The sequence below is a fragment of the Gavia stellata genome, chromosome 1, assembly GCF_030936135.1.
Source record: "Gavia stellata isolate bGavSte3 chromosome 1, bGavSte3.hap2, whole genome shotgun sequence".
NCBI lineage: Eukaryota > Metazoa > Chordata > Aves > Gaviiformes > Gaviidae > Gavia > Gavia stellata.
Genome location: NC_082594.1, coordinates 44996018 through 45017278, shown reverse-complemented (window position 1 = coordinate 45017278; position 21261 = coordinate 44996018). Strand labels below are relative to the sequence as shown.

Here is a 21261-nt window from a genome sequence, read left to right as displayed (position 1 = left end):
TACAGTTTTGTCTTATGGGTGAAAATAAATGCTTCTGCAAAGTGAAGGAATAGTTGTAGTAATTTACTTTTTTCTAACAACTAGCCTTAAGGCCATTCAAGAGCCTGACCAAAGTCAGTCTCTTCAGTGCATTCTCTTTAGCATCTCAGCACTGAAAGAAGTAATTGTGCTAGTTACTAGTCTTAAGTGCTAACAGAATTTACTCTTGAAAGATAAATTCCACAGCCGTACACTTCCTTCTGGGAAAGTTCTCTCTCACACCAGATTAGCTGTGTGTATATATGCAACAATATGCAGGTGGAAAGAGAAACCATACCATGAAAGTGCATTAGTCTTTGTCTAAGACCTTAAACCAATTCAAAATCATTGCTTAGCCTCTGATGAACTGCCTTAAAAAAAAGGATGGAAACTATCAATCATATTTGTGTTACACAAAAATCTACAAGTAACAAGTTTTGCAGTGATCATTCTAGCTTGTGCTGCCAAGATGCAGGCAAGTTAGAATTATTAGTTAGACTTCTCAAAGAGAAACCTAAACATTTTATGCCTTGAACTACATTGTTACAGTCAAGCTACATCACCTGGCTATGCAGTCATAAAGCATGGTTTGTATGCTGCTAGACTCTGCTGGACTCCCCCCACTGGGGATGAGGGAGACCAAGCTTTCTTTGAGGTGGTAGTTTGAATTCTGCAAGTTCCTCCAAAGTGCCTGGGGTTAGAGTAGTTTTCATAGACTGGTTCTGCTGATGCCAGTTCCTAGCTCTCAAAGCCAAGAAACTGCCACCCCATGTACTACAGCTGTTCCTCAGAGATCTTTGAAGAGTTACAGCTCACAAACTTCTGTAGTAGTCACTTACTCCTCAGTGGTTTTCTTGGGTGACTAGTGGGTCACAGTTGATTAATATGTGGTTGTCACCTGGCCATATTTACTCAGCTCCGTGGATGCTGTCATTGTAAAGAATTGGATCAGCTTTATAAAGTACATACATACACATAAAAGGCATCAAAAGGAGACACTTACAACTGATTGTAATAGAAACAAACCACACCCCATGAATGAGACATTTTAATCCTGTCACCATTATTCTAAAAGGCTTATTTGGAGACTTTAAATCTTAGTTTCAAGAAGGATGTGCAGAGCACTGGGTCTATAACTGGTACTGCACTTTTAATTTAGCACCATCTATTAGAGTAACTGAAACCTTTTTTTAACTGTATGAGAGCAACAGCTTGCCAAGTTCCTTGCCTGATCTCCTTCCTCTGTTCCCCAATACCGCCCACCCACACAATATACACATACATGTGTATAAGGCAGCACTCATGTGAAAGGTGCTGCAAATTGTAGCAAAGAAAATACAAACAATCCAGGTATGAAAGAGATGCCTTTATTCTGTTTCACTACTCGATTTACAGTTATCCATGTTAAAGGACTCTTAAGTAAAACTACTGAAATTAATGTAAACAATGACCATTTTGTGCAACATGTGCCAACCAATGCATTAAGTACAACTAGAGAAACAGAATGGTCAAGTGATTCCCACAATAACCTGCACAATAGATTTCTTCTACAAAACAATTATACAAACATAAAAATATGCACGTTTTCATAAAATAAATAATTCCCATCTAATTGAAGACTATAAAACAGGACAGAAAATACTGGCAATTTATTTGGGGATCCTTAATTGCTTCTCACATTCACTCATTTCTGCCATTACTTTTCCCTTACCTTTAAGAAAATACTTACACAGGGTGCAATTAAGTATTTTAGTGAGTGCTCTTTTTATCTGTGAATACTTTGAAAGCCTCTGATGACTGAACATATCATTATAAAGAATCAAAAATTTTAATTAAAAATTAAAACCAAACCTTAATTATACATATCATGCCAAACAGATCATAATTTGGACTACTCTGCTTCCCATCTTCCCCTTTACATCACCGCTATTTTTAGTAATTACACTTGCAAAAATAAATCCTTTGTACAGTCTGGAAATCTGAAATTCACCCTTTCAGTTATTGTTGTTAAAAAGAATTATCATGAGAAACAGAAAAGATGCAACATCATAAATAACTTTTAAATCTCAGACAAGTTGTGTCTTGCTTTTGAGCTACAAACCTTACAAACTAAAGCTAAGAACATTTTCAATGCCCTATTCAACAAATTCATTTTCCCGAAGTCTAAGTTCATTCTCTGCTTTGACAAAATTCATCCCCTAGAGTTACCAATTCAGTGTATTTCCAGCTTTTAGTAGGGCACTGTTTCAAGATCCTGAAATAGATAATTCAGGACCTTAGGTTCAAGTACTGTCAATCAGATATGCATAACAGAAATACTGATTAAATTGCTATGGAAGTAAGAATAATGCATGTCATGTTTGCTGGTTAGAAACCTAAAGTAATTTTTTTATTGCTATTTTTGCAATGTGAGAGCTAAAACCAGATGATGCTTTATTGATGGTATAGAAGCTTCCCTGTTTCATTAAGTATATTTTTCAGAAAGCCTTCACTGGCGAGTTATTAATGAAAATATTTCAAAAACTATTCTATTCATACAATGCTTGCGCACAAGTCTCGGGTCTAACACAGTGCTTTTTAATGCTGTGCAATTCTGTTCATACCTCCCCTTTTGAGATTTTTTAAAAATGCTGTCAGCTGCCTTCAAATTCAGGTCTGACCAACTGTTTCAGGCTTTGTGTGCCAATAGCTGCTCATCAGCCACAGCCTATCAGTTTGATACAAGCTTTTCTGTGGGCTGTGGAATAGAATAGGAAGCAGAACGCCCATCCAGTACCCTGGGACTGGATATCCTCACTATGAAAAGAGAGACTGCTTCACCTGGAGCACCTACTAGAATGGACTTTTCTTTTTGATTAATCCAACAAAGTTTACTTCAGAGCTCCACAAACACTGAGCCCTGAAATCTCAGTACTTCCCCCACCTCTTCTTCCCCTCTTAGTCACGAGGGCTAGGAGATTACCATGTCATTTTTTCCCCCATTCACATTTATGAATTGCAGAAGGTCCTTTTAAACAAATCCAATCAAGTTTAATCAAAGCTGATTTGATTAGGCAAAGGGAGTTCTGGGCTTCCAGACCCTCCTCATTGCATTACTTTTGTTCATTGATGTTTTTCTTGGAAGTATCAGGAGTTTTTTTATATAAATACTTTTTGCAGTAAGTGGCATGCAAAAATTAATTATATTTCTAAATGCTTATCTAAATTTTGGTAAGTAACATTGGAAATTATTGGTAATTATTGGGAATTAAACATAAGAGGGAAGTGTAATGGTTTACTTTGATAGAAGGAAGGCTGCACCATTCTCTTAATGATGTACTGAGACCAATTACCCTTATTGCGCCTTCTTACATTCCTTTGAAAGGGTACCAGAGCATCAGTTTGGACACAGGTGTTCTTGGGAGACACTGGTGAGGTCAGGTGATCAACTTCAAGATTAGTACTAATACAATTTCTAAAGTAACAACACTATCACTTAATTTGAAAGTAACCAATAGTACATTTTACTTAAGTACATGGTAAAGCTAACTGACAGATACAGTTTTCTGTCAAACCAAGGAAAAACTGATCAAAGAACTGCTAAAAGGCTTCTTTTGACATAAAACTTACTAAGAGAATTAAACTTTTTTTAATTGTGGAAAAGTATGTAATTTCCATAACTAGAAGGGAGTTTTCATGCAGCTGTTCACAAGAGTATGTAATTTCCATAACTAGAAGGGAGTTTTCATGCAGCTGTTCACAAAAACTTGATTAAAAGGACTAGCCTGGTATTAAAGCACTCATTTTTAACAGCTTGCAGTATACTATGAAATGTACACATATTCCAGGGACCCATTTCTGGAACACTAGTTTTATTCTTTCCTCGTGAAAGTCACAGCTGAGTTTCATCACTGTTCCTTTAGACTGATGCTGACAGACACTCACACCCCTCCTGTTTCCCGAGCCCTGCTCTCATCACACCCCCAGCAGTTCATTTCTGCCCAGCGACTCTTTCTTGGTACCAGTGCCAGTATTCCTGAAGCCACACAACAAATCTGATCAGGGGAAAAGCAATCCAGAACTAATACTCCTTTCCTTTCTCTGTCCCCCAAAGAAAGATTTCCCTCATGCCTTTAGGAGTTGTGTCTTAAAACGTAGGTGGTTTTGCAGTTATATCGGCTCCTATGCAAGTTACCCGAGGTTTGCTCAGTCTATCTAAAATATTCCTCTTGAAGCTGATGTTATGTCCAAACTTTAAAAACAAGGCTCCTCATGGAATCTACCCTAATCACAGAAGGAACACAATTCTGCAAAAACACTATGGTTTCTTTGTACCAAGTCTAGCTGCCTTAATTTTCAAACGGATTGCTTAATGATATCAATAAATTTGTTAATAATAAGACTGGAAAAAAACCACATTATTTTAAAACTCCATTGATATATACCAGACAATTTATTACATTTGTATTAAAAAAAGCAAAATAGTATGTATAATCCAGCTAATCAAAGTCATATATATAAAAATTTATTAGACAACACAATTTAAGCTCTCCATCAGAAAACTACATACCATTTTTGTGAAATCCCTGAACTTGATTTTCATTTTTATGTTTCCAGGCAGAAATGTTGCAAGTTGTATTTTGACCAAATACTGTACTATGTGTTTTTGCTTTTTGGAAACAGGATTGCTTCTCTGGAGATTTTGCTCTCAGCAGCTGATTGTCCTTATGGTTTAAAATGGAACACTCCTAGGTTAATAAGGAAAAGTTAATTTTAAAACCATTTTCACAAAAATTCCCCAAAAGAAACAAGATCCAAACTTACTATCTGAAAATTTCAAGTTGCAATTAGTACCCTAGCCTCCCATCTCTCCCCTTCTGAAATAAAAAAGAAATGAAAGATAGTGTTTTCTCTGCACAAATCTGAGACATGCTGTCAGCAAGAACCTCCTTTCAGAGGACACATGCTCTGAATGAGCCAGGCTGAATTCCTTCAGCCAGCAATGTCCACGCTTTTTTTTTTTTTTTTTTAATTCATTCGCTGTGGGTTCTCTGTTGTGCGAGTTGAATTAAGTACTTCATGCCTCCACATGTAAATCCTAATCCAAAATGCAAAGGTGCGCTTAGTCAGGATCTAGCAGTTGAAAGACTAGCAGTGGGAGAAAATAGCTGCATGACATTGATGAGTCTCTAGGACAGGTTTGGTATTAGACAATTGATTCCGATGAATATATTCACGTGTATAACCCATGTCCAACAGGGTGACTGGGGCAAGACCTCAGCATAGATGGGTATTTTTGCAAGTTAAAGATAAAGTATCCATCTATTCTTCCTGTAAGGGCACAGTTATCCTAATCTTAAGTGAGCAGAGTTCAAAATTTGATGTCAAGTGTCTATAAGACACCATCAATCCGCTCTTTACCTTGGCAGAGAAGTGGCTATTAGCACGTCAGATACAGAATTGAAGTCAGGGCTGAAGGGGCTTAATGTGAGTCTTTTTATAGCCTGATACTACTGGTCAGTACTGCCTCCCCTTCAATGACTGTAAATAATGCCAAGTAGTAGACCATAAACAATATTAAGTTTATAAGACCATAAGACCACAATTACTAAGTGAGAGGAGATTATCTTTGCTCTCTCCTCTGAAGAAACTAGCCTTGCTTCCCGTTCTCTGGAAGAAATAGAACTCCTTCCCATCAGTCAAAAGATTAAGAGCTTAGGAGCCTTGCTAGACATGTATTGTCCTTTGTACTTTGTTTTGTTTTTAAGATAGGTCATCAAAGGGCTTGTAATCAAAAGACTGTACCTAACCAGAAAGTTCCCCACCAAGTCAGCATGCCAGGTATGGTCTAGGAAACTTGAGGCTAGTTTATGAAAAGAAGTGGCAGACAATTTTTCCCCAAAAATGTGCTTCTCCACAGGCACACATTTAAAAACTTAGCAATAAAAAAAGATAAAGGAGCAAGAACAACAGAAACAAAAATAAGATACAGACTAGATCGGAAGCCATGAGCAGCCTCACAACTAGCTTTTATGCACATACTTCAGTTTCCTCTGAAGCTACCTTTGCCTTTGCCATAGAACACATTAATTTTATTGCCAGCTTACAATATTTGTCCTGCATTTATTCCTTGTTTTCAACATAATACTTGAAACGATGCTACATGCTCTCTATTATCACCTGACAGTCTCTCCCTTCACTCAGGCTCCCTGCAACTGAATAAAATAGGGAATGGATGATTTAGATGGGAAGCCTATCACTTTTGTATCACAACTTAAGTCCTACCTTTGTTCTAAGAAGCTGAGTTTTATTCTGAAACACGTTAGTATTCACATCATTTTCTCTGCAGCTGTTTTCAGCCCCTGCAGTATCCATAATGCTGCTTCCACAAGTCTGTGTATTATAACCACTGTCCACCTGAAATCAAGAAGCAGGGCTTTAAAAATGTACTGCAGTCTATCACCAATAAACCCCTCAGATTCTCATACCTGTTATGACTTGCATTTGATTAACAGAACTTAATCCAACAAAAAAACTACCATCAGTTAATAACAAAAGCAAATTGTAAACAGGTCTGTCAGAATTCGTTTGGATTAAGTTAAACGTATTACTGTACATAGTAACACAAAAATCATTTATAAATGCTACACTGACTCCACTGAGAGAGGAAGAAGGGAGTGAGGGGGAAGGAATAAAAGTCACAATAACACCTGCATGCCACATCCAGTAAGAGAAAAAAAGACAATTACTTCCAGAATGGTATGCATACTAAAAGTTAGTATGTCAAGCTCAGTTTTACAGAGAAGCAAAACCAGATTTTTATTTTTACCTGAATACTACTGTTGTCACAAGGAATTGCACTGCTTTCTGCAAGAGGTGACATGCACATGCGAGAGTTTTCAATACTGAAAGTAATCCCTGTCATAAAGCTGGTCATTGGTGCATTGCTATTGCCAATTGTTTCTTTTATCCAAGTGTTCTCCTCTGACACTTCAGCTGCATCAGCCATATCTACAGTATTATTTTCTTTTGAGCCTTCTATATCCTGAAATGATGACAACCTTTGATGACAAGCTTCCGAGTGATCTGGTGCAATAGACACAGTTGCTACCACGAGATGTGCACCATGTGCAAAAGTATCACCGTCTTGCTGACGTAAGTTTATTCCATTATCCATTTCTGGGAACCGAGCTTCTGCTGGAGAAGCATTTTCCTTGTCTTCCTCATCCTCACCATGATTTTCAACTGCAATTGGTATTCTAATGACAGAAGTCTGATACTGGGCAGTTCCTCTACATGCTCCAAGCCTCATAGGAGAACAATTTTTAATTGGAGAACAACCATCTATATAAGGACTTCTTGTACTTGGGGGTGTCATTCTATTTGAGGAAGAAGGAATATCTGGAGAACGAAATGTAAATTTTCTTTGGTCTGTCCATAGAAGAAAGAGGAAAAAAAACACCCACGAACAAAGTTATTCTATTACGTATCACATGGAGTTAACGTCATCATCCTCAAAACCCTACAGTCCTTCAAATAATTTTAGCCAACTGTTTCACTGAGCACTGCCTCCTGGCTCCAAGGAAGAGTTTAAACTGCATGTAAACTATCATGGTAAAGGCAAGTTTTTATCCCATTTTTTCCCATGAAATTTGTTTCCTATGACATAGTTTGTTGTATCAGAGGCCTTGCATTATCAAATGGCAATACGACACACTGTTCACAGGAAAAATGTGTGAAGGCTGGTTCTGTGGTTTTCTTCCAAAAAAAATATAATTATACATATTCTACAGGCATTTAAAAAAAACTGGGCTAGCAATAAAAGTTTCAATAAAATCAAACCTATGCAATCTCTATATATAACGCTGTTGAAATACCACAAGGCTCATCCGAGCAAAGTCATATACAAATGTGGCATTAAGTCTTTCCATGAACGAAACATAAAATACTGACATTTTCTAGAGCAACGAGGACACAAAATGTTCATGGTTTCTTCACTAGTCAATTTCATTTCAAATAATCTTGACTATCACATGATTTGAAAACTCAGGCTAAACATTCTTTGTCCAATTAAAATGCTTCAGGTTGGGCCAAATCAGAACTGTGACATGACTTAGTTCAGGCATATGGCTTTAAACCCCCTCCTCACGCTAGATTAATCCTTTAAATTTTTTTCCATCCCTATTAGGTCTCAATTCCTTCTTTTAAAACATTTTCTGTAGTTGATTTTTTGCAAGCAGATACACTTCACTGTTTCACATTGTTAAGGTATTTCACTGCTAAACAGTTAACATGTCATATAGGAGGAGACTCCTGGTCTGCCAAGCACAGTCTCCAAACAGAAAAAGGCTCCAGTAAGAATGCAGCAATTTTTATAATAAAAATCTATAAATCAAGAAAGAATAATACATATACAATTAAACCATACCCGACAGCGGCGTCTTTCTTATGTGAAAGGCAATTGGTGAAAAAGTAGGAGAACCATTATGTGCAGGAGACCCCTCTGGAAATGTGGGACTGGTTATACTTCCAAGACTATAAGCCCTTGTTCCTCCCTGAATAGGACTTGAGGAAAACTGACCCTTCAGTTAAAAAAAAAAAAAGGACAGCATATTTTCATAATGTAAACTTTGACTAATATGTATATATAAAAAGTGGTCCAATTAAAAAGCTTAATATGGCAGCACTGAGGAAAACTAATCCTGTACAACTGTACAAGGACAATCTCTGTCACTAGTTGAGCTTAAATATTCACAGAATCACTAAGGTTGGAAAAGACCTGTAAGATCATCAAGTCCAACCAAAAAAAAAAAAAAAAAACCACCACAAAAAACCACCCACAAACCACAAAACACACCACAACCCACACCAAAACAACCCACCCACACCACACAGCACCATGCCCATCAAGCCACATCCCACAATGCCATATCTACATGCTCCTTGAATACCTCCAGGGAGGGTGACTCCACTACCTCCCTGGGCAGCCTGTTCCAGTGTTTCACCACTCTCTCAGTAAAGAGCTTTTTCCTAATATCCAGTCTGAATCTCCCCTGGCGCAACTTGAGGCCATTTCCTCTTGTCCTGTCACTCGTCACTTGGGAGAAGAGACCAACACCCACCTCTCTGCAACCCCCTTTCAGGTAGTTGTAGAGAGTGATAAGGTCTCCCCGCAGCCTCCTCTTCTCCAGGCTAAACAACCCCAGTTCCCTCAGCCGCTCCTCATAAGACTTGTGCTCCAGACCCCTCACCAGCTTCATCGCCCTTCTCTGGACACCCTCCAGCACCTCAATGTCCTTCTTGTAGTGAGGGGCACAAAACTGAACACAGGATTCGAGGTGTGGCCTCACCAGTGCCGAGTACAGGGGCAGGATCACCTCCCTGCTCCTGCTGGCCACACTATTTCTGATCCAGGCCAGGATGCTATTGGCCTTCTTGGCCACCTGGGCACACTGCTGGCTCATATTCAGCCGGCTGTCAATCAACACCCCCAGGTCCTTTTCTGCGGGGCAGCTTTCCAGCCACTCGTCTCCAAGCCTGTAGCGTTGCCTGGGGTTGTTGTGGCCAAAGTGTAGAACCCGGCACTTGGCCTTATTGAACTTCATCCGGTTGGTCTCAGCCCATCGATCCAGCCTGTCCATTCCAGTTGCAACTCTTCACTTGGATGTTATGCCTCCACATAGGAAATAGGGAATGGACTCAAACTGTCACGTAATACCAACTAAGACTATATTTATTATATTTAAGAACTATGATAAGCCTAAACAGGGAATTATTGCTATCTGTGTATATAGTCAAGTATTTAACCTCAATTTCTTACTCCTAACAATGCAGATGAAAGTCAGCCACTATTTATATTTTAATGGAATCCATATTATTGGAATTATTTAACTCAGGACCAGACAAAATACTTTTCCTTAAGAAAAAAGAATAGTAGTTGTGATCTTGCTTAATAGTATTCTACAAAAAGAAAAGTCACTTCTAGCAGTGTCATTATGTTGTAGGAATTATTTACTAGGTTACCATAGCGAGGACTCTTTTTTTTTTTTTTTTTAAAGCCACACTCTTGCTGGGGTACCTTTTTTCCCGTGCACTTCAGCCACCAAACAGATGAAATCATACCACCTAAACCCGTTTAGCTGTGCTATGTCCACCTGGGAATAAGATTCATCTCACTTAATTTAAAAAACAGAGATTATGTTCTTTGTTCTAATAAACGTCTATTCATCTGAAATCTCTGGTCAATGGAAAAGAAAAAAGCATATTTAGCACTGCATTCAAAGATCCACAAGTCATTTCTTCCACCATAAATGAGTTTATGAGCTATAAGGGAAATAATTGTATCACCTGTTCATATCAACTACTATTTCAGACAGCAGTTCATGGAATAAACAGGCCTTTTCTTTGTATAAACATTTTATGAAAAAAATGGTTTCGACATTCTTTCAGCAAGTCTTGTATATATATATCAAATCCTACTTCGTTTTCATAACATAAAATTAAAGCATAATTCCTTCTATACAAACGAATAGCAGCACAGCATAATAATTTGATATAATAAAAAGTTAGTAATATATTCTTTCAAGACGTTTTTGTTCACATAAATTTTTCCTGAAATTGGAATTTGAAAAAAAAAACAAACACACACTTTTGGTCTAATACCTATTCTCTCATAAAGCAGTTGCAGCTTCTTGAAAACATGGTTGTTCATCTCATGAAGTCTGTTAGAACACAGAATCTGTACAGCCTGCTCTAAGAACTACTCTTGTGCCTGCTAAGTCACACCCCATCCAGCCCCAAAACAAGCTACTTACTGAACTAGATGTTTCCAGAGGGCTTCTGCACCGGACTGGAGATATGTCAATTGAACAAAGCACTCCAAGTGGCTGACTACCACATGGACTATGCAGAGAAGGGGACAAGCATTCAGATACACTTCCATTTTCTTCTAAAAACAGCTTTCTTCTGAGTGATGAAGAGCTCAGATTTTCCTGAGACTGATCTGCGAATTCATCAGTTCTAAAATATTCACCTAGAAACGTTGAGAAGAAGTACTTTCCAGTAAGAATGCAAGAAAAAAGAAGTACCTTCCACTACAGAGGCATATATAACCAAATTAAAACATTTAATCCTATTTACCAATACAGCAAGGAATTAATCTAATTTAGGCACCTATCCCAAAGGATCACCTGTTACCATTACAAAAAGTCCACTGTGTCTACCAAGGTTCCATTTCTGCCTATCATCCTTTAATACTAAAGGCTGCATTAAAAAATATATATATATATTGGCTAGCATCTACTTACTGGTCTTTTCCCAAAATTGTATTATTCTTCACATTTGAGTTGTGAAAAAGGGGTCATTATACCACTAGACCCTTTTTCAGATCTCCCACATGCTTTGACAGTCATCGTGATACATCCAAAGGCAAACCAGATTCAACTCGAAAAAAGTCAAAGCTGTTAGCAGTTTACAGTAGAACAGCATACAGATGTTAACAAAGACCTATTAAAATATGCTGAGACTTACCAGATTATTTTAAGTTTTTGCTCTTGCACTGTTCTAACTGGATATTTCTTGTAGATGAAATTTTTCATGAATTCACAAAGTATGCATTGATGGCAGCAGTTGTTAAGATGAAACACAAAAGCAATAGATATGGTTCTGTTTTTCTGTTTTAATTTTGATGACCCACAATCAGGGCTGTGTACTTCAATACTGGGATAGGAGCATGCAGCCAAAAAACCTCAGAGGTGGCTATACCCACTATTCCCATATATGAGCTGTAAGAACAGGCCTTTCCAGCCCCCTTGCCTGAGAAGCTGGCAGCAATTGCTTGCTATATCAGTTACAATCAGTTAATTTGGACTCCTGTCCCCCCACTCAGCATTCATGGCTTTTTTGCCACCACACAACTTCTAGTCACCACCATGGCTTCAGTCATATTAAAGGCACAGAATTACAGCATAGCTTTGCTCAAGGCAAGGTTGGGCAGTGATCATCATGGCCAGTAATCTGAAAGTCAAACAGCTCTGCTAAGTTAAATAACTGCTCTATTTGGGGGAGGCAGGGGGTATCTTCTGCTGACTACCTTTTATGCATTCAGAATGGTTAATCAATTTCCAATTGTCCTCCATATCCCTCCTCTTTTATCTTTATGTCTACACTCAAATCACATCATTTAAGTCAGATGTCCCATGCAACATGGAATAACTGTCTATTTAGAACACATACTTAAAACTTGCACTCATACATTAGGTTTTCAATATTTCATAAGACAAAAAAACCCCAGCAAACAATACAAAACCAAGTTTTCTATTTAGACATTCATAATTAAATTTAGATATTACACAACATACCTAGTATTTTCTCTAAATTAAAATCCACTGGCAAAGACAGTACAGTCTGACAAGCAGCTGCAATGAATAAAACCAACAAAATTAGCTTGCAGTGACCTTTTACTAAAACTGTAGAAATAAAAATTCACTTTCAAATTGCATTGCAATTGAGCTATTTTAAGTTACAGTTGCAATAAGGAAAAGTGTTAATTAAAGCTAGGATTCTGATTTGACAACACTACATGCAGCACACTCAGGCCTAGAAATAAAAAAAACAAGGCTTGTAACATAAAAGCCTCTGAAGAGGCATTCTTAACTAAGGAGAGAGGTCTCTGAAGAAAGGAAGCATTCAAAAGGAAACAGGAGAAAGATCATCAAAACACACTAGGGAAAAACACTACCTATTTATCTAAAATAAAATAGTTTAAACCATGTCTCAAGATTTCTGCTATTTGTTTGGCAGTGAAAATAATCGAGATTCTCTAACCCAAAACGATCCACACATTAAAGGTTTATTGAAACTGTAATTTACCTATAGACCTGAGGCTTATATTCACTTTTTAGTTCAGAAAAAGTGCATACATTGAGTTGGAAAAAATGCACTCTACAGAGGAGCTCAATTTTTACTTCTGAAAAAATATGAGAGTGTAACAGAATTAAGTTACTATGAGAAATGGATATTAAAATTAATAGTACAATACAGTTCAAGAAAAATTACTTCCACAGGAATATTAACAAAAAAATAATTCCCTTTTGAAATTAAACAGCAATTAAAAAATGGGTTATTTCACTTCAGAGAAAGCCTGTAATTTCAGACATTGCCTTTTACCCACCATTGGTTTTCCCAGGCTGCAAAGTTAGCTGTCTTCCAATTGGAGATATGTTATTTAAATCTATGGCTGTAAAACAGATAAGAACTTAAATTTAAGCATGCATTGCATATAGAATTTTGAACTCTAGCAGCAGTAAGTTAGAATATTTAATACAACTAAGCAAAATTTTTGCATCAAAGTTTGGAAGACATTAGAAAGGAGTACTGAAGAAAGGTTACCATTATAGGCGATTAAGAGAATTTCAGCACCTTTCTATTAAAAAAAAAAGCTTAGTGAAATAGCATCAATTTTGCCCAAATCTTTGTCTCCTGTAGCCTCCACTACATTAGAGAGATTTAAAACAAACTTAGTTTATGCTTAGCCAAACAGGCTGTGTTCAAGTAAAACACATTTCCAGAAAATCATGCAGTCTGGACTTGAAGACAAAGGTAAAGAATGTACGATTCCACTCTTTTTATACCACTAAGGAACACATTAGACCATGTTCTTTCACCATTCACTTTCCCAGGTCTAGGATTGTGGCTTATGTTCTCTGCCCAAGAAATGACGATCTTAAAATTGACAATTAAAAATACACTATCCACAAGGTGCATCTCCTTGATAAAAAATTTTAAGTTTAGCCTCTTCAAAATCTTGCAAAAATCCCCACTTATTTAAGAATTTCCTACCAAACAATACTGAATGCAAACAACACTTTATAGCTGACGTTTGTCCAGCTTGTAATCCATTTACTATGTATTCTGTTGGTGATATATAGACTTTAATAACAGCAGCATTAATAATAAAATCTAATAATGGTGTAAATGAAATAAACTTCAAAAACCCACAACCCTACGTACAGTGACAGTGAACTATCAGGACACTGAAAGGACAACCGGAATTTACATAGCAAGTAAGGGTAGAAGAATATGGAACTCAGTTTCCCATATACTTATATTGGCAGGAAAGCAGTCAGAGTAAGTCAGACATGCAGATATCAGAAGAGCAAAAGTAGAAGACTTGGCTATTACCAGCATTGACGGAGCAAAGTTGTGTGTGTCAATTAAACTGGTTGAAGACAGGTTACAAAAGGAAAAATATTTAAGAACAGGAACCAAAAATAGCAAAAAGGAAAAATTCTGGATTAATAAAAAAAGTCTGGATGAATAAACGATGTTTAAATAAAGAAAGCACTTGGAGAGAACAACTAAGAACCTATCAGTTGTGCCATCTTAGAATTTAAATTGAGGTTGAAAAAAAAAAATTATGCTTGGTAATTTCTCCAAAAGCTAGATAATTTTGGGTGGACACACAAAAGCAACTTACATTTAGTTGAATTAAACTGAGAAACTTGTTTGCCTTCATGTTCAGTCCACGGAGAAGGAACTATGAGTCTTTTTGTGAAAAACTACAACAGAATAAAAACAAACCACCTCAGCACTTTTAAAAATTGGAGACTCTCAACTTAAATTTAGATTAGTACCCTGAACAAGAAAAACTTAAGTCATACCTTTTGCTACTCACAGATCTGTATTTTAAGAATTTTAACTCCTCCTTCCCCAAACCTGTAAAGATAGTTATCCCCTATACCCAAAATATATTTCAGGTCAGAGAGGTTAAAGAAAAAACAATTTGATTTGAAGACGACCCCTGTGTTCTTTACGACACATACAACCTCAGATCTTTCAAGTCTGCAGGGTGAAAATTATACAAAAGTTTAACACGAATTACTCATTTAAAAATGTGAATTGTCTCTACCATACTTATTGCATGGTAGTTTAATGTAATTATTTTCAAATTTTCAGTTTGTTAAATTGTTGTTTTTTAACAATTGAGCTATTTCGCAGAAGTGCTAAAGAGATACTGCGGTAACAGTAAAAGAAGTGGACAACCAAGGCTTTTTGACAATATTCTTAGTGTATTTGGCTAAACTGGTTAGCAGTGAAACATTTATGAGTACTGGCACTTCAGTCTTTTTCTTTGAACCAGAAACTACATCTGCTGTCACAGTTGCACTCTAGAACACCCTGATGCTGAGGAGATGAACACTATTACATAGCTTCAAGAAATACATGGCAAATCCTGTTCTCACAATAAAAGCAAGATTTAAAGCAAATGAAAAAAAAAAACCACCTCAGCTTGAAATACCGAACTATTAAAGGTGTAATTTTTATCAGAGACATGGTTTCAAGCTGTTCAGCTGAATAATCCATTAGCTTATGCCTCACAAAGAAGAAAAAGCCTTTTTAATGCAGATTTAGAACAACAGAGTATCTTAGCTGCAGGTCAACTACATAGCACCCTTATAGAATCATAAAACATATTTTTTGTTTACAGGGACAGAAACTGGTAACAGCATGATACAACATAAAAAGGTCAATAACACTAAGGAAGACTTGACTATCAGAGCCTTATTTTATTTTATTTTTTTAAATGGAAATTGAAATAACATTGAAGATTTCTATACTGAAGATTTGAAACATTTTACTACTTCTCTGCTAGACAAATGGATAGTAAAAAATAAAATGAAAAATGAACGGAATTACAAGCTACCAGAAGAAAGTTTTGCCTCCAACTAGAGCAGACCGTGGAAGAAACAAAAAAAATCACCAAAGTTCTGCTACATTTTAAAAAAGGCTATAAAAGAAACTAAGCTACCTAACACTAACAGTTACTGGAAAACCCAAAATACACAATCATTATTTTTAACCTTAAATTGACTACTTATAAGAGCTATCTTACAGCTAAACTCCCATTAGCCAAGCAACATGCAAGAAGAAGTATCTGCTGTTTTGACCTACAGGTGTGTGAAAGAAGATGGGCAGAAAAAGACCATGTGAATTCCAGCTACAACTGCAAGGGATGAGGACACAAAATTACTTTCTTACTGACCAGTAAAATCTAAGCGGCTTCTGGGCTTTGAAATCCTATAATAGACGTGGATCTCTTCTGTAGGTATGTAGCTAAAACAAATCAATACTTGATAGCTTAGAAAGTTTTATTACCTCCTCAATGGCTTTTTGTCTTCTGTCTTCTGTCTCCTTATCAATTCTAAGTAATAAACAAAAAACAGCTCAGTTATCAAAGCCATCACATAACTGGAAAAAACCAGTAATCTTTTACAGATGTTTAAGAGAAACATTATAAATGAAATTGCACTAAACCCTAAATCTTATGATGTTTTTGCTGTTATACGCAATAATCTAATAGTATAAATTTAGAAACAGAAATGCACTTCTTGGTTACTTCAGTTCATTTGAAAAATATCTATACCATTTATAAGCACATATTTGCAAATCTTCTATTTACTCCTTGTATCAGCAAGTATTTTTATCTGGACAAAAACTCAATCATAACTGATCTTCCAAACTAATCCATTTAGTTATGTTGAACTTGTCATATGAATAGATTTTACTATTAAAGTTGCCATGAGATTAGGCTTACAAAGAATCTCACTACAAAATCAAGCAGAATAAAAAACTGAGCTGTAAAGAACAAAAGGGCAACAGAAGATACTTGTGGAATGTTTGTATACTCAAATTCCTGACACATCCCACTTTTCCAGCACAGAGTTCCCTCTTTCAAATAGCTAGTCTGCCATATCTTCTTCAGTTCAGGATACAATATCATATTTCAGTCTGAATCAATTAACACATTCCCTTATGCAGCTTTCAACCTAGTTTTTTAAAAAAATATTGTGTGAGATTCTACATTTATACTTCCTTTAACGGTCACCTTCAAGTGTCATTTTCAGTTACTACTATATAATTTATAAGGTTCAAAAAATTTTACAATGAATATTCATCATCATCTTAGCTGAATCATGTATTTTCATACACAGTTAGTATACCTGAATTATTCTTGAATAGTTTTAGAAATCAGTCAGATAACAGACATTATTAACTACACAAAAACACGTAGATGTTCTTAATACATACATAAACTTTCCCTCACAGACCTCTTTCTTTGATGCTAATCAGACTTCAAATAGATCTGCAGTACTTGGACATGCCATCTTCAACTACGTCTACCTAGATGATGCTAAAGTGACAGTTCTATGAAGACACTTGCACAAAATTCAGTTGTTGTACCAACAGAATAAGCATACAATCATGGTATATTTATGCATAGTGGATCATGAGTAATAAGCATCTTTACAAGCCAGATTCCAAAGGAGAAACAGGGGAAGTGGGAAAACAGCTCCCTGTAAAAGTGCTAGTTAGTGCAGAAAAGCATGCTTTTTCTTTAGTGTGTAACTCCAGGAAAATAACAAAGTGAAAATGTCATATGTATTTAACAAGAATAAAAACAAGCCAGTCTTGCATGCAGCTTCAAGCAACAGAGCACTTGCAACTGTGACACACAGTATGCAAGATGCAGTACAGATTCTTTTTTTTGAACACTTAACATATAGTAGCATAGCACCCTATTTAGAAACATTCAATTTCTACCAGTAGAAATAAAAAAGGAAGAGGAAAGTTTGTGGACAAGACTGTGTCACTGTGTCTGCTCAATTACTGATAGACTATTTTTCACTAACACAGTCTGCCAGAAAGAAGATCTCCTAGTCATTTTATAAGCAGTGCAATAAACATAGCACATAAACAATGCGCAGTTTATGGAAACAGTAATACTGCACAAAATCAAGTTTACACATGAAACACACTTAGACTTTGCAAAGCGCTGATGAGGTTTTACACTGTGCTGCTACCCAAACTGTTTTCACTACATAATGGAGAATTAACAGTTTGAAATATTTATACACAAAATTTCTTATGCTTGTGGTTCTTTGCAACTAATTGGGAAAATTACTTGTTAACAAGCATTATTAAAAATGGAGTATATAGTTTGTGTAACATTACGTATGGCCTTCAAAAACTCCATTCTTTTATCAGGAACTTTTAATGTCAAAAGCTGTATTTATGACACTTTTGTTTCCATAAAGCACTATTTATGAAATGTAAATTAAAAATCAGTTGCCATACAAAATCTTACACCAACATATATATATGTACAGTTTGCGGCCACGAGAAATAACCACCTCAGTCTGTCCTACACTGAAACATACAAGCATGGACACAGCAAATCTACACATGGACAAACTAGACTCTTTCTAGTTATATCAGATGCTTTTTAAAAAAATAAATCACAGTGGGTATGAAACCGTGGGACAGACTGAAAGGACCCACTGAGACAATGCATGTTTATATCTATAGGCCATGCCACTAACCATCATTGGAACTGTCACCCAAGTCATCTAAACTAAAGCTAGTTTGTGTGTGTCCTAACAGGCTTCCAGAAACAATGTAATCAACTCCCTAAAAACATAAGGCTTAAGGCTTTATAACATGAAAAGCATTAGAGTGTAAAACCTACTGGCAGCTACAGGAAGGCCATGAAACAAACAGATGTTAAGAAAAATAATATCATTAAGACACAGTGATTCACAGATACAGCTGAGGACAGTTATATTCTTTCTACATTTCTACTGTAGCAAGAAATTCATATTCCTTCTTATACTTCTTCCTGTTCAAAAAGAGAGATGTTCTTAGTGTCTGACTGAACCTACAATAGGTCTAATTCACAATATTTTTTACGATGAGGGTGGTGAAACACTGGAACAGGTAGCCCAGAGAGGTTGTAGATGCCCCATCCCTGGAAACATTCAAGGTCAGATTGGCCGGGGCTCTGAGCAACCTGATCTCGTTGAAGATGTCCCTGCTCATTACAGGGGGGTTGGACTAGATGACCTTTAAATGTCCCTTCCAACCCAAACTATTCTATGATTCTATGATTATTCAGAGGACTCCTGCCCTAAACAGCCCTCTATCTGTGTTTCATTTCACTAACAGGACTTGAAAGTCCTATAGGCATAAAGAGGATGGAGGATTATTTTAGTATTCTTTTACTGCGGTGCTTCATGCCATGAGGTGCAATTCTTTGTGCAAGTTCATATCTGAGAAATGTATGGGAATGTCTACAGGATTCACCATTGTGGCTTTCCCTTGACTACCTTCACTTGGCATGTTGTTCTGTACTATTAGTGTGTAAGACTGTCCCTCAAGATGAGCTGTAAATGCCAAGCCTGTTTTACTTACTCATTTGTTTTCCCCATGGAAGTTATTTTCAGAGAAAGGAAAAAGTTAAGATGAAGATCCCCAAACTATTTCAAGCAACTAGCAATCTCCTTCTCCTCAAAGATGGCAAGCTTATTGGTCTTCCCTCCTTCACATTAAGTCCAATCTATACCTTTCAAAAAGGGTACTGGCTTACCTAGCTAGCTTTCCCAGCTCTACCCTTCTGCAGGAGTCCCAAGGACCAAAGAAGCCTACACTTCATAGGCCTCAGTATGGAACACTCTGAGAAGACAAATCGTGTTGTGACAAGTAACAGGAGAGGTAGCTTGGTAACAGTCACTGGCAAGACATTTTCTTGTTTACGTTGACTGCTTTTATCTGGCTGTCTTCCAAACTGCAATCAGAGTGGATCAGCAGTTCTCAACATTAAAAAAGAGTGACACAGAGGCAGCCTCATCTAAATATTATATCCACATCAGGGACACATAAAAATCTACGTTAAAAGATTTGAATAAAAAGTCTTTAATGCTGTGTTGAAACGTCAATAAAGCAAAAGAACACTGTTCTAGTATTCAAGCTAAGTTAACTGCATAAAAACAGATGGTAAGTTACCTAGCATGACTCAAATACATTGCTTGGCGTCGAACATCTTCCGAGTCAATTTCCACAGGATTTATTAGAGCAAGCTGATCAATAGACCATCTAAATTTTCCTGGTGTCTAAAAAAAAAGAAATGGACATCTTAATGCTTGCTAGTCTAAAAAGATAAAAATAAAACCACAGGACAAATCTCAACGGAACAACGCAATCCTAACTTCCATATAGTTTCTGTCAAAGACAATCAAAAGAGTTTCTATTTAAATTATCTACTTTAAAAAAATTAGTAAGTCAATCAGGCTTCTTTATCCTGGTAGTGGTATTACAATGATTTACAAGATAATATAAAGTGGAAGGTTAGAGCTAATATTTACAAACTGAGGTGTCAATTTCTTCTCAATTTCTGAGGACAGATCTACTGAAGATACAGAACTTAGGATAAGATGTAGTTGTTTCTAGATTGCCGCAATCAGAATTGCAGTTCCATGAAAACCCAGTGTCCATACCTAACCCGAGTTACCCAAATAATAGAGCAGCCTTTCTTTCACCTTACATTTCCCAGAAAACTTAGAGGAGTTGCAACCCCATATGCATTCTGCAAAGTCTCCCTCATAATGCCATGCATCATGCATAACAAAACCCAATTCAGAAATAAAGCAGCTTCACCCCTTTATTGAACACTTAATTACAAAATACAGTTCAAGTATCTATTTGAAAAATGATCTACCAAGTAAGTCTTTTTAGTTTCATTAGCACAGCATCATCTCTACTGCTGATCAGAAAATAATTCCAACTGCAAACCAGAATGTCATTTGCGAGTAAAAAATGTTATATATACACAAAATCATTAACTTGATTCTCTGAATATGTAAACAGCTCCTAATAGAAGTGCAATTAAGTTCTATTTGCATCCAGCCTGCTTAGCATGTAAGTAGGAACTAGGTTTTTTCCACTTTAAGTGGGACAAGAACACTACATCCAACAACTGTCCTTTATCTACTTTCCATTGTTTTTGTCATTTAGCAGGTATATGCTAATCTACTGATACACCTAATATCTAAAGAAAAAAATCCAGGAAAGTAGGAAGACTAAATGACAATGTTAGTATTAAAAGCAGCATACTCCTGTAATCAGAAGAAACACCAAATGCCACCAAAATTATTTGGCTTAATATATACATTAAAGTACACTAAATACAATACACATTTTAATGCATTTCAGAGTATTGGCACTACATCTGTATAGTTACACAACTAAAGACCAGATCTTACAGATGAGGATTTTGTTGATTTAAAGACTGAAGGACTGGAGACAATCTGCTCCTGAAGGGTATAATAATCACTGGGACTTTCAAAGGGATTCAGGACTGTGACTCGTCCTGGAGTTTCTGGTGTTATCTGCATTTTAGCTTCTTTTGTATCACCCATAACACTAAGATAT

At 36.5% G+C, this 21261-nt stretch overlaps 1 protein-coding gene across 2 annotated transcripts; it reads right to left on the bottom strand.

The window, feature by feature from the left end:
- Positions 1–1686: 1686 nt before the first annotated feature.
- On the bottom strand, positions 1687–21248 carry BORA (BORA aurora kinase A activator). Of its 2 annotated transcripts, none has more exons than XM_059819605.1 (12): positions 21093–21248; positions 19837–19943; positions 16153–16198; positions 14474–14555; positions 13169–13234; positions 12357–12413; positions 10812–11029; positions 8426–8579; positions 6827–7428; positions 6283–6414; positions 4568–4745; positions 1687–1827 (listed from the first exon to the last, which is right to left on the bottom strand). In XM_059819605.1, the coding sequence occupies exons 1-12, from the start codon at positions 21246–21248 to the stop codon at positions 1784–1786; spliced, it is 1842 nt and encodes a 613-aa protein (XP_059675588.1). In that variant the 3' UTR covers positions 1687–1783. The 2 variants fall into 2 exon arrangements, with proteins under 2 accessions (XP_059675588.1, XP_059675580.1); XM_059819597.1 differs by lacking the exon at positions 1687–1827 and adding an exon at positions 2700–2814.
- Positions 21249–21261: the final 13 nt, after the last annotated feature.

Bases quoted from the DNA above. Each gene is read 5' to 3' on its own strand.
- BORA (XM_059819597.1), bottom strand. From the start codon at position 21,248: ATGGGTGATACAAAAGAAGCTAAAATGCAGATAACACCAGAAACTCCA. The intron at 11,030-12,356 runs GTATGTTGTGTA...CAACGTTTCTAG, and splicing joins TAATTTAGAGAAAATACTAG to GTGAATATTTTAGAACTGAT. The intron at 4,746-6,282 runs GTAGGACTTAAG...TTATTAACCTAG, and splicing joins CTCAGCTTCTTAGAACAAAG to GAGTGTTCCATTTTAAACCA.